General features: G+C 52.6%; 1 protein-coding gene across 2 annotated transcripts in view; it reads right to left on the reverse strand.

Annotated features, from left to right (window-relative positions):
- The window catches only part of MAL (mal, T cell differentiation protein (MAL blood group)), a 19,756-nt gene extending 4,026 nt beyond the window's left edge, over positions 1 to 15,730 (reverse strand). Inside the window, exons 1-3 of one of the 2 annotated variants that reach the window (XM_007470204.1) lie at positions 15,559 to 15,730; positions 2,491 to 2,658; positions 1,157 to 1,282 (exon numbers count right to left, since the gene is read on the reverse strand). In XM_007470204.1, the coding sequence (XP_007470266.1) occupies positions 1,157 to 1,282; positions 2,491 to 2,658; positions 15,559 to 15,651 (387 nt within the window). In that variant the 5' untranslated portion in view covers positions 15,652 to 15,730. The remainder of the gene's footprint in view (positions 1 to 1,156; positions 1,283 to 2,490; positions 2,659 to 15,558) is intronic. The other variant, XM_007470205.1, reaches the window with a different exon arrangement.
- Between the last annotated feature and the right edge of the window lie 412 nt (positions 15,731 to 16,142).

Here is a 16,142-nt window from a genome sequence, read left to right on the forward strand (position 1 = left end):
GGAAAGAGTTTCATGAAACGATACATTCTCATATCCCCTGTCACTCTGATCCATTCCATCAACAAGAAAATCAGGTCATGAACTCACAGACCGCCATGGATCCGGTCCCCCAGTTGGAGGTTGTTCCTTTTAAAGCTCAGAGACCTACGTTCAGTGTGCTCCCCAGACACACAGTTTCACCCCCATCTCACCTCCTAATGGGGTGAAGGAGATTACAGCCCTGTTCCACCCATTGCTCATCATGAGGCCTTGGATGGAAGTGGTTTAAGAGCTGTCTCATTCTCCATGGAAACAACAGGAATTACTGTCCCATTTTATAGATGAGCAAACCGAGGCTCAGAGGGCACAAAGGGACTTGAACAAGGAATGGGTGAGTGTGAACTCCAGGCTTCCTCCTGCACAGGTTCTCAGAGCTGTCAGGCAGGAGACACCGTCGTCAAGAGACGAAGGCCTAATCCCAGCAGCAACCATCCACGGCTGGGGGTCTGGACATGCTGCGCATGGCAGGGCCTCCCCACAGCCACAGAGCCTCCCCACAGCCGCAGAGCCAGGGCCTGGGAGACACTGGCCACTCGACTTTCCATCTGTGGTCTCAGCACTGCCCCTGCCCTGACGGTGTGCTTCCCTGGAAGACACTCATGGAGAGCCAGGAACCCAAGTGGCCAGATGTTCTGTTCACACTGGTGCTAAGAGTATGGGTGAAAGAGCACCTGGCCTGGACACCAGGCCTTTCCAATTCCTGGTGACCCTGGGGCAGGTTGTGCATGCTCTTAGGGCCCTAGTTCTCCATCTGTGAAATGGGTATAATGGCACCTCCCTCCTAGGGCTGTCGTGAGGGGTAAACAAGATTGTTCACAAGGGCTCAAGACAGTGCCAGGCCCCACGGTCGTGTCTCCTCCTGCATCTGCCTCAAAGCTCACCCAGGCTTGGACCCCTGGTCAGTGCAGGTCTGGGCAGTGCAGCACTGACTGATGGCTGAGGGAGTCTGGGGCACATGATTTCCCTTTTCTGAGGCTTTGTTTCTTCAGAAATGAGGAGAAGGTTTATTTTACTCAAAATTTAGTGAACTAAAAAAATGTGGGAGGGCCCAGGCAGCCTTCCACTCAGAACCTTTTCAGTGGGAGCTGTGAACAGGGCAAATTGACTGGGGACTCACCACAGCAGCGATGTTTTCATGGTAATATTTGTAGATAAAGCCCACTTGCAGCTGGATGGCGGCCAAAGCTTCCAGGACAGAGGCACCAAAGTAAAACAGGGAGGCGATACAGTGGTAGGCTGCATCCTGCAGGGTGAGAAAAGGCCACTAGAGAGGTGGGGCACCCAGATATGGAGATGTGGGGCAGCTGTGGTCCCAGCAGGACCTGTCCACCCCACCTGTCCCTGTCTGGCACGGACCAGGTCCCCCGTCATCATCTGCTACTCCCTTTGACACCCCGCAACCCTGCCCCCCTCCTCAGAGACATTGATTAACCAGAGCTGCCGAGCTGAGTTATCTCACTGGTTTGGGGCCAGAGTAAGGACTTTGATGGAGGAAGGATACTGCTTTCCCTTGAGGTGGGATCTAGTAAGGGGTGGGGAGGTGGCCCTTTGGGATTGGTAGAAATTGGTTCTGGACCTGAGAAGTGTCAGCTGCAGTCACAGTCCCCAGTTCGGGTGTGGCCTTGGTGGCCAATACAGAGTGAGAGGCTCAGGCCATTTTCACTGTTGTGTTGTTGTTAGCTTTTTCTTGGGGGGAGCCAGGGATTGGGGCTCCAGGTATGTTTTAAAAGCAAAAAAGCACTAGAACAGGTTTTTGAGTAGTTACGATTTGGAGGTGGTTTCTAAAGTCTAGGTTGGAGGCCCTTTGAGACTAAGAGGCCTGGCTAACAGCCCCGCCCCCTTCCAGGGGAGGTAAGGGCAGGTGGCCCATGTGTAAGTTTACCCCCTTCATGGGCCTCAAAGCAGAATTCATGTGCAAGAGCGATCATAGGCCTTCCCTCTTCCTGGGCCAAGTCCCTCTCTGGTGACCCTGCTCTAGAAGGTGGTGACTGAGAGCTGGGCAGTAAGCGTGGCCTCACGCTGGGCAGCCAGGACCAGCCCCCAGCACCCTGTCCCCTCCCCCAAAATGGAAGCCAGCCCTTCTGGGTGGTGGGAGATGCCAGCTGGCCCCTGGCAGGTGCAGGAGGTACAGGGAGGGTTGTTGGGCTGCCGGTTTGCATGAAAAGGGCGTTCACCCAGGAGAAAGCAGAGCAGGCCCACAGAGGATCAGGTAGCGACAGTGACAGTCCGCTTCTGCCTTTCACCTCTGTCCGACCTCCTGCAGCGGGGAGCCCTGGGCTGCTATGGGCAGCTCGGAGCTGATGGCCTGGCCGGCTCAGCCTTGGCGCATGGGTGGGAGACGTGTACAGGGCACCTCACCCAGCACTGGCAAAGCCAACCTGCCAGGGGCGACGCTCCAATGCCACACCCCACCCCCACCCCCACCTCAAACATCGCAGGACTGGGACTCACCAGGGTGATCCAGGAAGTTCTGCTGCCGTGGGCACCAATTAGATACAGGAAGAGCAGTAGAGTGGTGGCTATGAAGCAAAACACAGACGTGAACATGACCCAGCCCTGGATCAGTGGGATGGGCACATGGGACGAGGCAATCAGGATCCACACCAGCCCCCCAAAGACCTGCAGAGGGAGGGAGAGAAGGGGTTAGGGTCAGACCAGGAGAGCCCATGCCCAGGTAGGACCAGACCCAGAGGTCACGCTGGGGAACCGGGGGCACTCTACAAATGGTAACTCAGTTAATCCTCACAACATCACTGTGAGTGTGGTACTGACCCATTTGTGAGATGGGAAAGCAGAGGCACCTTTGAATTAAAAATTTGTTATCCCTAGAAAGGACTTAGGCCATCCAGTTTTTTTTAGTAGAAGGGCAGACTCTGAGATTATATCCTTCCTAGTATTTTTTATAGAAAAATATCCTTTTTGTTTTGTTTTGGCCATGCTGCACGGCTTGTGGCCCAAGGCGTGAAGCCGGGGCCATGGCAGTGAGAACACTGAGTCCTAACCACTGCACCACCAGGAAACTCCCAAAAATATTCTTTCTTTTATACAATGGTAGTGGCCAGCTGATTCTTTTGGTCTTTACTTGGCAAAACAAATTAGCCATACTATATCATTAGCATTTAAGAAAAAACTTGACCTTTAAATCCCCAAGTCCCAGAAGTTCTCTGACTTTTGGAGATGGGGTTGCAGTGGGGAGGGCCCAGTTCAGCCTGGTCTCCTCAGAGGTGGGAGAAGCATTCCTCCCCCTGTCGTTATCCAGAAGACATCCCACTTGGTGTCCTCAGGGTCAGGGAGCCCCACGTTTTCAAGAGAAGCATAAGGACAGACTTAGGGTTCATAATCTCAATGGTATAGTCCGGCTCCCCCTGTGGACAAGGTACAACCCCAGCTGGGATTTCCTGTACTTGTCTTCCATTCTCCTTGTCCCTCTTCATCCCAGTGGAGTCACCTCAGCCTCCTCCACCGACCCCACCCAGAGAAGGACTGGGCTGGGACACGGGTGGAGATAGTCACAGGGTCCAAGGTACTGCAGAGCTTAGCGCCATCCTCCTGAGGGTCTGGGGGCTGAGGATGGGCTGCCCTCCTAGCCCTACATTCCCTGGGGTGTAAATGCACGTGGTACCCTGACCTTGTCTCCCTGCACCTGCTGCCCACTTGCTGGGTAAGAGATAGCACTTCCCCAGGTGTTCTCTGAGCCTCTTAGCTGAGAAGCTGCAGGAGACCATCACATTTGGGTAGAAAAATCAGTGCAGTGAAGAATCTGGAGTTATCAAAACCAAGTTGGGTCTGATGAATCATATGTGGGCATCTCTGATCAGAAAATTCCTCTACTGATGACTGAGAGGCAGTGGGACTCACTTTCTAACTTACAATAAGAGCAAAATCGATTAAATAAAAATCCTTAGACTGCTGTGGAGTAAGATGTGTGTGTAGATTCATCCATAGTTGCCTTTAAGATCAAGCAGATTGCTGGGCCTTTTTCATAAGGGACGCTTAACAAAAGGATGTGATCGTGCCGATGGCTGAGACAGACTTGGATTTAGAAGGCACGAGAGTGTGGCACGGGGAAGAGGGTGGATCTGGCTTGCCCATCTTGTGAGCAGAGGGCTGCTGGCACACGGCGTGAGAGGGCCTCTCCACCGAATCCGCGGGAGGATGCTGTAGCATGTGGTTCCACCTCTCGGGCCCTGGCTTCCTCCACTATAAATGGCACTTGGCAGCTCACTCTGCATGTTGCCGGCTGGTGCGAACCGCCTGAAACTGTGGGCGTGACTGTGAAGCTTCTGGCCCTGTGCCCCCTCACCACCCAACAGCAGAGGGAAGTCTGCTCACCCAGGATGCCGGCAGCCCAGTGCAGACAGACGTAGAGTCAGCCAGTGACAGCGCAGGACGATTGGGCAAAGCAGTCCCGACTGGGACACGGCCCCAACTGAGTCTTGAAGGGAGAGGTGGACTTAGGCCAGAAGGTCAGGACGAGGCTTTCCAGGGGAGGAAAGGGTACATGCCAAGCCCAAAGGATGCTGCAGCAGCAGTGAGGGCTTGGGAAGGCCGTGAGTTGGCACGAGGTTGGGGAACAAGGAGTGGCAGGGAGTGCGGCTTGAGGAAGGGTGACCTTCACACAGGACTGATCGTTGGGCCACCTCAGAGCCGTGCCAGGCCCTGCTCAGTGGAAAGCCGAGATTCAGCATGAATCACGGGGCAAAGCCAGTGCCTGCCTCACTCCACCTGCAAAGTTTGCAGAGAGCAAACAGAGCAAGTACAGCACCCACACCTAGGAGATAAGGCATCCCGGGCAGGGAGCAGTCCGCTGCACCCTGGCCTCAGAACCCTACTGGCCAAATATTTGTCAAGAGCAAAGGGGTAGGTGAGGGTTCAAGCACTTCCCTTCCTAAAGAGAACCCGAAGGGGCTCCCAGCTCTCAGGAAGCACACTGAGAGGCAATCGTTTTGACACATCGGTTGCACAGGTGGAGGCATGGCCCCAGTTTCCATTCATCTCTGTCAACAGGCCAGAATCCCACCACCCTCACCTGCGCCCAGGTCACCGTCTTGCATAACATCTCTTAGCTGAGTGGCCCGAGAGTCACCAGGCTTGAGCTCGCTCTCTGGGTCCCAGATCCCCACGCTAGAAAACGGGGTTGGGCCTGGACTGGGGCTCAGGGGTCCTCAGCCCTCACTCTGCACTGGAATCGCCTGGGTCACCTCGAAGACCCCAGTGCCCAGGTCTCATGCCAAGGAGAGAAACAGAGTGATAGGACCAGAAGCAAACATCCCAGGCTCTTTGCCAAAGGCTTTGGAGTATGTTTCCATAACACAAGCGGTCCGTGGATGGAGTTTTGGTAACTCCTGTCAAACAAGGAGAAATGGTTCCTGTCTCCAACGTCCAGCAATGCTGGCCAAGATGCCTCTCCAGTTCCTGACTGGCTCTGATACAAAATTTCCTTTCCTCTCCTTAAGCCTCCATCCCTGTCTTGCTCTGAACGTGAGAGTCGCTCGTCCTTGGGTGTCCTCTAGACACGGGGACACAGCCTCAGTATCCGTGAATGGGGTGGAGCTGGGGATCTGAGGCCTCTACCCACCCTGGTGTTTCAGGCCTGGAAACCGCCCATCTTTCATTCAGTGTGCTTTTGGAGGCTGAGCAGAGGTGGAATTCTGTAAGAACCAAGGATATTGTACAAATCCAGACAAAAAATTTCCAAAGACTTAAAAAAAGTTTTAATCTGCGGTCTACCCCATCAAATGACTTTTGTGAAAGCAATTTCCTCAGGAGATGGTCTTGGGGAAGGTCTCACGTGAACTCAAGAGTAGGTTCTTTCTTTTCTTTTCTGAATTAATCCAGAGGAGGCAGGCAAGGGTGGTTAAGGGTGTAGACTTCAGAATTACTGAATCTGAATCAGCTCTGCCACATTTTGCTGGGTCACTGGTTGTCTCTGGGCAAGTTACTTCCTCTCTGGTCCCTATCTGAAAAATAGTGATAGCAGTAGTGCCCACCCAATGGGACCGGGGTGAAATGAGTTTATATCTACAGGTGCCTGGCACACGGCGAGTGCTCTTAAGTACTTGCTGGCGTAACTGTCATACGATGGGGCGAAGCCTCTCCTGTAACCACGTGAAAACCCCAGTAGGTCAAGATCTCAACATGCACAATTATCCCCTCCAGGCCTTGTGGGGACCCAGAATTTTAAAATAACTTCAGAAGCATCAAAAAGAGAAAAACCTACAATTTCCCAGAGATCAAAAGCTGAGGAAAATGTGTCTGCCTCTGCCGAAGGGAACACAAAGGACATAAAAATATGAGAAAGCCTTCCTTCCAACAATGAGCTTTGGTTACAAAAGTGGGAAAAGGACTCCTTCGGCACATTCCTGAGATTGGTAGGGTGTCTCCGTTGCTTGTGCAGGGCTGAGAGCTCTGGGTCCACAATTGTCCAGTGTTTTTGCGGCAGGACTTGGATCGTTGAGTTCAAGGCAGAAGAATCGCTCAAATTCTCTGAATATTTTTCTGGGGCTCATTTTACTCTGTCAGGGTTGCCACAAGCAGGCAGTCTTCCCATAACAAGGCAAGACGTGACCCAAGGAGGACGTCCACGTGGGGCTGTCCACACACACACCTGGTAGTAAGTCCCTCGGGGCCCAGTGTCAGAATTCCCAAGCTCCGAGGGCACGGTGTGGTCTTGAAGGGCACATGTGAACAGGAGCTTGTGCCCTGAACTCTTGAGAAGGAAACTGGCTACAGAACACAGGTGGCACACCCAACCCTGAGCAGTCCTGCTACTTTGGTCAGGTGGGCAAAAATCACCTCCCCAGGAGGGAGAAGAGAGATGGACACACCAATGAGACTTGTCCCGGCTGCCAAGAGCTCCGAGCCCTTAGGTGCTCTCCAGGGCCACCAGGAACCGCAACTCCAACTTGTGTTTCTGGAAGTGTCTCTATCCACTGAACTCTTTTGGCAGTCAGGGGTCATTGCAATGCTGGGAGGGCCTATGCAGGTGACTTGGCCAGTAGAGTAACGGTGTTCCAGGAGAAGCAGCAGTCCCAGCTCCGAGCCTTGGTTGACAAAAAAAATCAGTCATTCCGCAAGCTAGAGCAGAGGGCGTTTTCTTGTGCGTGTGTGTCTGGAGGCTGAGCTACTGCAGAGAAGGGGGTGGGCACCAAGTCAAGAGGACATAAGCACCAGGCAGCAGGAGAGTATAGAGAGAGGGAGGTCAGAGCACTGAAGCCTTCCCCAAGACCCACGAAAAGGGGTCTGAGGGGGAGGCTGGGGGCTCTTCCTGTTCTGAAAAGCAGAGACAGCAGGAAGCAAACACTAGTTGTCATATAAGCCCCACCACCCTTGTATGCAGGAACTGGGCTCCCAGCAAGTCAAAGGAAAGCCTTCCTTCACCTGCTCACTTACTCAGCCACCCATTCATTCATTCATTCACTTATGCATTTAACAGATACTGAGAGGAAATGGCAGCACTGGAGGCAGGTACGTCCAGGGAGACAGACTTTATTCAAAGACACACTAGTAAATGGAGCCCATCTCTCCCGTCCTGGCCGCTTTCCTCCAGTCTTGCTGCCAAGCCCCACTCAAGCAGCTCTGGGGCCACCAAGGGCAGAGGCAGGTCCTGGTGAGTGTCAGGGCCCCAGTGAGGGGGACCAGCTGATCACCTCTGTCCAGGAGAGGGCAAGAGCCCAGAAATTTGCACAGCCTCCTCTCCTTGGACCTCATGGAGGTATCTGGGGCAGGTCAGAGATTGTCTCTGTGGGGACCCTCTCCCCCTCTGCCAACTGAGGAGTCTGACCTCTGAGTCTACTCCCACGGTGAACACCAGGAGTGCTGCTGAGGCTTCGTGACTCAGTTTACCTATGCCAGGTGCTCTGCCCTCCTGGTCCCATTGTCAGCAGGCTCCTTCCTTCTGGGGACCTATCATTACGTGACCCTCCCAATATAGACTCAGATAATGTCCCTTTAATCTGAGGGTGAGACCAGGACTCAGGGGACCTTGAGTCTGTCTGTGAAGAGGAGGGTAGAGGTCTGAGATTCAGAAAGACGGGGTGTGGGTTCACGTCTGTAGTTGATGTTAACAGGGGGAGTGTGGGCTGGGAAGTGGCCCCCTGTCCAGGCCTGAGCCCTTCTTCCCTCAGGTGAGTATCCACCCCCACCCCACTCCATAGCACTGGTCATTAGCATGCGGGGGTATTTCTCCCCCTTCCCCCCGTCCCTCTCTTTCTGCCCCCTCCCCTCCCAGCCTGACTGTATTCTAATAGGAACCAAGGCTCCAGTGTGGAATTTCAGGTCAGCTGAGACTGGCTGTGTGGCCCTTTTTCTCACTGCACATGCACATCAATGTGTGATGGCTGGTGACAAGGCTTTTCTTTTAGTTCCTACATGTATTTTCTAGGTCCTAGGACCTTGGCGTATTAAAATGATTCAACACAAGAGTTGTTTTGCCCCAGCGTGAACAGAATGTTTTTCACATGGTAGGAGGGACAGAGAGCCTTGGCTAAGTGTGGCAGAGAATCAAGGCCACTACCTTACCCTAGGAGGTAGTTATGCCACTAGAATCTACCCATCCAGAAGCTACCAGGAACCACAGCTTCCCACCAGAATGCAGAGGACAGGTCAGAGCCTCACGATGCAGAGAGTACCAGGGCCCTGCTTCATGCTCTGTGGAATAATCTGGAACCCATGAGGAGTTGGCCCACACCTCCCCAAGGCATCAGTGCTTCAGGGACCAGGGCTGTCATTCACCTTCTGTCCTCACATTCGTCAGCATCCAGAGAGAACACCTGCTGGGGCAACTCATCAGTGCCCGACCCTGGTGGCCTCTGGTCCAAAGCACCAAGTCCAGGGACCTATACTTGAGAGCCGAGAAGAATCGCAGCTGGGCTTATATCAGGGGTGGAAGCCAGGGCTCAGCACGGAATCCAGGGGGAGTCAGTCCCCAGCCCCGATCCAGGTCCAGACTGGCTGGCCCCATCCTGCCTGGAGGCAGGCCCCAGGTGGCCCAGTTCCCATGCCCAGCCCTTCCCTCAGATAATGTGTCCTGAGTCCAGAGCAAAGCCAAGCTATTCCTTGGGTAAAGAAGATGCGGTACATATATACAATAGAATAGTACACAGCCATTAAAAAGAACGAAATAATGCCATTTGCAGCAACATGGATGCAACTAGAGATTGTCATACTAAGTGAAGTAAGTCAGAAAGAGAAAGACAAATACCATATGATGTCACTTACATATGGAATCTAAAATATGGCACAAATGAACCTATCTACAAAGCAGAAAAAGACTTACAGACATAAAGAATAGACCTGTGGTTGCCAAGGGGGAGGAAGGGAGAGGGAGGGACTGGGAACTTGGGGTCGGTAGATGCAAACCATTACATTTAGAATGGATAAACCACGAGGTCCTACCATATAGCACAGGGAACTATATCCAATCTCCTGGGATGAACCATAATGGAAAAGAATATTTAAAAAAAGAATGTCTGTACGTGTATAACTGAGTCACTTTGCTGTACAGCAGAGAGTGGCCCAACGTAAATCAACTATCCTTCAATTAAAAAAAAAAAAACACTACTGGGCATATACCCTGAGAAAACCATAATTCAAAAAGAGTCATGTACCAAAATGTTCATTGCAGCTCTATTTACAATAGCCCAGAGATGGAAACAACCTAAGTGTCCATCATCGGATGAATGGATAAAGAAGATGTGGCACATATATGCAATGGAATATTACTCAGCCATAAAAAGAAACGAAATTGAGATATTTGTAGTGAGGTGGATAGACCTAGAGTCTGTCATACAGAGTGAAGCAAGTCAGAAAGAGAGAGACAAATACCATATGCTAACACATATATATGGAATTTAAGAAAAAAAAAAAACTGTCATGAAGAACCTCGGGGTAAGACAGGAATAAAGAGTGTGTCCTACTAGACCTACGAGAGAATGGACTTCAGGATATGGGGAGGGGGAAGGGTAAGGTGTGACAAAGCGAGAGAGAGGCATGGACATATATACACTACCAAACGTAAGGTAGATAGCTAAGCAGCCGCATAGCACAGGGAGATCAGCTCGGTGCTCTGTGACCGCCTGGAGGGGTGGGATAGGGAGGGTGGGAGGGAGGGAGACCCAAGAGGGAAGAGATATGGGAACATATGTATATGTATAACTGATTCACTTTGTTATAAAGCAGAAACTAACACACCACTGTAAAGCAATTATACTCCAATAAAGATGTTAAAAAACAAAACAAACAAACAAACAGAAAAACAAGCCATCCCTAAGGCTCTGCAGAACCAGCCTCGGCTGGCAGCACAGCACATGTCCCCAACGCTCCCTGGCAGCCAGCATGGAGGGAGTGGGTGCAACAGCCAGCCTTTGTCCTGGCCTGACTTGAGTGTGAGCTGTGCCTTGCAGGGGCATCTGGAACCTGCCTACTCTCTTCTGAAAGCACTCGGACAGAGAGGGGGGCCCATCTGCGTCGAGTTGGGGGTGACCTATGAAAAGCGTAAAAGCAATCTTTTTCAAGGCTGCTTGGTTGTGACGACATATGCATGAGGATCCTGGAGCTGAGCTGCATCATCACGCTTAGCGGTTTCCAGAGAACAGCTCAGAGTCACTGACTTCTGATCAAAGTAGGCCTCCCATTCTTGAAAACCTGGAAAAGTCACTTCTCAGCTCCAAGGACAAACCCCTGAGAGACCTCTGCCTATAATTCTTCCCCTCCCTTTAGAGAAAAGGAAAGGAGAAAACCCAGCAGTACCCTTACCTCCTTCTAAACAGCTCCAGGGAGGGGCCTGCAACACGAGGAGAGACACAGGGCCAGGAGTCAGTGGGCACAGCCAGGGAAGTGAGGCTCAGCCACCGTCCTGCGCTGGCAGCAGGGCCGGCCCGCACTCTCTGGTGACCGTAGGAGAGGTCCCTGGCTGGGGCAGCAGCAAAGTTTCCCCAGGAGCAGAGTGGGTGCTTCCCCTGAACCCAGGAGAACCTCAGGGCACCTGGCTTCTTGCCCAAGCCTTTCACGGAGACCTGTCTTCAGTATCGTGTCGCCCATTTAACGTCGAGGGGTAGACTGGCCTCCCGTTGACCACTCCAAACCTAGCTGGATGATGCGGGCCGTGCAGTGCTTATGAAATGCAGATTCTTGGGCCTGCCCAGGACCTAGTGACTCAGGACCTCCAGGGTGTTTTTGACAATAAGGCCTAGGCAGCTGTGAGCTCCCCAGTGGCTCCGAGCTGTCCCTTCAATCCCTGGAGGGGCAGAAGAGGGAACCAGGCCTTGCCCAGGGCTGCCAGGTGGGCAGTGTGGTCCCTTCTGCTGTCGGCGGAAGTTCATCGTGGGTGTTTGGGTGAATGCAGGAACCTGCGAGAGCTCTGCTGTCACTGCAAGAAGTGCCACTGGAGATGGAGGTACCAGGCGAGCTGCCTCCCCTCTCTGAGCCTCAGTTTCCCCCCACCTCTTGAAAACTAGGTTTCTGTGATTCTACATCTCTCATCTCCTAGGGGTCCTCATGCTGCCTTCCCAGTGTAGCCAGAATGTGGACCACCCGTCAGAAAAGTGCTTTGTCATCCTGCCCCTCCCCCGCCCCCCTAGTCCCAGGACTTTTCTGGTCACCCTCAAATAATAAAAAGTCCCCAGTCACTTTGTGTCCTAGAAGCGTCTCATTTCAGTAGCTACTATGTCCAGTTCACTGTAAGAATCGACACTGCCAGCTGATTCCGGGTGGCTTCCAACTCCCACCCCTGCCCCCCAAAGGGCACGCTCTGAGGTGCGAACACTCTTTCCAAAGAAATGTTCTCTCAAGGTCCAGCCATTCTATCAGCGGCTCCATCTCTAGCAGGCTGGGGAAGAGGCAATTGGGTTAAAGATTATTACATAACCTGTTTTCAGGTATCCCCTTCACAAGTTTCGAAAGGGAGGCGTCTCTCCCGGCACTTGGGGAGACCAGAGCTGAGACAAAAAACATCCTGTGTTAACATCCCATTTTCTGAACATGTCCCAAGTGTCCCGAAGCCCCTGACTTAGGAGGAAGACGAGGATGGGGAGACAGAGCCTTGGCTCCGAAAGGAAAAATGTCCTTGGGTGGCAGTGGGGGAACAGGCCAGAAGCAAAGCCCTGGGGGGAGTTGTTGGGGGAGGGGGGACATTGGGCGTTCCACCTGCACCTGAATGGGGGTACACGTGTGACCCCACCGCCTGCAACAGCGGCATGGTGTCTGCGGCTCTGGGGTGCTCACGGAGGCAGGGTCACACCACCTGGTTGGGCCTGCCTTCCCCTTCCTGTGAAGACCCTGCAGCTCTCAGAAGCCAGGAGCTCAGGGGTAGGGGAGCTGCCCTGCGCCAGCCTGAGCTACCAGCCTTCCCTGCTCTGTGGGCATGTCTTGGGAGCTGGGCAGAGCTCCACCCTCAGTCCTGGAGGCTGAAAGTTTGGCATCTGCACCTCCCAGGCTATTGGGAGGTCAGGCATGAGAATACAGACTGGGAGTAATCAACGACTCGCTGGACCACAGAGTTAAAAAATAATCAAGCATTTCACACCCTCTGGACTAGCAGAAAATTACAAAGTCTGACTCTACCAAGTGTGGCAGAATGAGGAACAATGGAGACTTTCATAAGCCGCTGGTGGGGTCAGGAAGTTATACAATATGGGGACCCTCTTTACGAAAGCATGCAGAGTGAGTCAGAGTCTTGGAAGGGTCCTGAGCAAGTGGGGGTCCTGAGCTTAATTAAGCTTCATCAGCTTCCTGGAAACTTCACTTCTGTCTGTGTAAGTTGGAATAACCCTTTTGGACATCAGTGTGCTAGCATCTGTGCATTCCGTACGACCCAGCAAGTCAAATCTCTGTGTGTTCCCAAGAGAAATTCCCAAAAGTAAAGAGGCAAATACAAGGATGTTCTTTGGCAGTTCCATCTGCGCTATCAAAATGCAACAAATTGGAAATTGCCCAAATGTCCATCAATAGGAGACTGAATAAAGAGTGTCAACATGTATAAACCTCAGAACAAGGCTGCATGAAAAGCATGTTGCAGAAGGATGTGTACGGGGTGACAGTACTTTCAGAAAGCAAGAAAATATATAAAACCACACCATGTGCAGTCATAGATAGTTAGGTGTGCAGTAAAGGTCTAATCTTGAACACACATTCAGCCCAGGGGTCGTCCTGAGGCTGGAGGGAGGAGAGATAAGGTAAGATACTAGCAAAATATCCAGAGGGCTTAGATGTCATCTGAAAGCTCTATTCCCTTAATACTGAGAGTAAATAAGGCAAAATATTAAGATTTGACAAAGTTGAGTGTTAATTACATGGATGCCTATTAAAGTATATATACTTTTCTGTCATTTTTGAAATAGTTCTTAATTTAAAAAATCTGATTTGAAGTTGGTACAACAGAAAACTAACCATTTAAAATGGACCAGTTCGATGGCATTTAATACATTCACGATGTTGTGCAACCATCACCGCTAACTCCAAAACATTTTCATCACCCTGAAAGAAAAGCCCGTACCCATTAAGCTACTCCCAATTTCCCTCTCCTCTCAGCTCCTGGCAAACCACCAATCTGTGTTCTGTCTCTATAGATTTACCCATTCTGGACATTTCATATAAATGCAGTCATACACTATGTAACCTTTTGCGCCTGGCTTCTTTTACTTAGAGCAGTGTTTTCAGGTGTATCAACCTGTATCAGCACTTCATTCCTTTCTACAGCTGAATAATATTCCGTTGCATGGAATATTACAGTTTGCTTATCCATTCACCTGTTGATGGGACATTTGGGCTGTTTCCACCTGTTGATTATTGCGACACACATGTTCATGTACCTATTCAGGTCAGGGCAAGAGGAGGAGGGTGTGCTAGAGTCTTTTGCATGAAGCCCAATTAACACACTTAAAAAAAAAATTATTTATTTGGCCATGCCGTGTGGCTTGAGGGATCTTAGTTCCCCAGCCAGGGATTGAACCCGGGCCCCTGGCAGTGTAAGCACAGAGTCCTAACCACTGGACTGCCAGGGAATTCTCAACACACTTTCTTATGATTCTTGTTATAATGCTCCCCAAACAGCTACAAAGGCAGAGTACAAAACTCATTAGGGCAACTCAAGAGATACTAGCAAGTCATTTTGTTGCTTAAAAATCTCTCTGCCCCATCTCACCTCACCTTTAGCCATCATCACTTACAGTCACCAAATTCTGCCTTTGTAAATACAGTAGCCTCTGAAGGAACCACCTATTACTCATTACACATGCTCATTTTCAGGCTAAGTGCGACTGGAAGCATAGAGATGAGCCATCTGGGGAAGGAATGTTCCAGTGACTGTGAGCCCCTTCCACTCTGGGCCTGGGTGTCCCTACCTATAAATGGTGTGGCTCAGCTTAGAGGTGTCCAGGGTTTCTCCTAGATGTCACTTCCTTGATATGGTGCCATCAAGCAAACTTAACCCGCCCCCCCTTCCCTTTCCCCCAACCCTCCATGGATGACAGAACCTGATCCCTTTGTTGTTCACACCCTCCCTGACCGTCAGGAGATAAGAAGCTGGGGTCCCGTTTTTAAACAGGCTTTGGACGTTTTCTTTTCCAGCTGACTCTCCAGGCAGCCACTTCTGCGGTGGGGACGCAGGGAAAGGAGTCTCGGAGCCCGTGGAATGGCACCCACAGAAGAAATACCGCCCCCGCTCCCCCCACCCCCTTAGGTGAGGCCCTGGGGCCCTGGGGAGTTTGGGCTGAAGGCGGGTCTGAAGCCTCCCGGCAGTGAGCACTTTACAGGAGCCCAGAGTAGGAAGCGCTTTCCTGCGGCCGCGGGCTGAGGCTGTGCGGCTCCAGTGTAAGGAGGGACCAACCGCGGTGCAGAGGTCTACAGACTGCTCAAGGTCAGCCAAGGCAGGGGACGGCTCTCACAGGTCCCTCTCCCCTCGCACACCCCACACTGGGCACCATGGCTGTGGCGGAGCGAACGACAGCGTGTTTTATTAGTTCTAGATCAAAGTTGTCGCAAACACCTTCACCAGAGACGTTCAAGAGAAAATAATCCCGATTCGGCTCCTCCTATGACACCAACCCAATCTCCACACTTCGCTTGGTAATCCTCAGGTTTCTTCTGATGATTTTTAAAATTTGAAGCAAAATCCTAACCCTGGAAAGAGCTGGGCCCCTCTACAGGGACGTCGCTCTCCAATAAGGGCTTCCTCTGCGCGGCCCATGGGAGACAGGTCGGGAGCGCAGCATCGAAACCGGCGCGCAAAGAGTGGACCGGGGCCGGCTTCGGGTATCTGACCCGTGTTGCGAGTTCGTTTTTTCCACCTAAGTCTTGGAGACGGTTTCCCCATGGCCGTTAGCTAGAAGGGGCCAAAGTATTACTGCGGGGTGGGCGTGCGGGACAGTCTTTCCTCCCCGGGCCCGGCTACCGAGGCTCAGGGACCCTCGCTGCTTGCGGATCAGTCGACGCGCTGTGCCGCTCTCCCCCAGGAGAGCGCGCGGCACGACCCATCCCATCCCGGCCTCCCCGCGGCGGGCGCGGGGCGCGCCAGCCACTCACAAACTCGAAGATGAAGAGCAGGTCCGGGAAGGTGGTGAAGACCGCGAAGCCGCTAGGCAGGCTGATGCCGCCCGACGCCGCTGAGGGGGCCATGCTGGTGGGCTGGCGACGGCCTCGGAACGGGATGCGCGCAGCTCTGGCTCTGCGCTGAGCGCTCGTTTGCTCGGCGGAGCTCAGTGGCCAGGGCGCCCCCGCGCGCGGGTTAAGAGCAGGGGCGCCCCTGACGAAGAGGGAGGAGCCCCGGTCGCCGCCCGGCCCCCGCCCTAGACTGAGGGCCACCCCAAGGGACCTGCCCAGCGCCAAGGGCGCAGCCCTGAACCACCCCGAGGTTGGGGCGGGGGTTTGACTCCTGATTCCCACGTCTGGGCGCCACCTCCCACCCGGAGCCAAAGCTACCGCGGTGAGGCGCTTCTCACACTTCGCACACTTCGCACACTTTGCAGGTGATCGCCATTTCTTAAGAATGATCGCCATCAACCACTAGGGCCCCCAAACTCTCCACCGTGGCACCCCTCGGGTCACCACTGCTCGAACTGTTCTTAAGTTGGAGCTCTTTCATCTTTCTGTTGGGTTAGTTAATATGC

Source organism: Lipotes vexillifer, unplaced genomic scaffold (genome assembly GCF_000442215.2).
Source record: "Lipotes vexillifer unplaced genomic scaffold, Lipotes_vexillifer_v1.1 scaffold1139, whole genome shotgun sequence".
Lineage (NCBI taxonomy): Eukaryota > Metazoa > Chordata > Mammalia > Artiodactyla > Lipotidae > Lipotes > Lipotes vexillifer.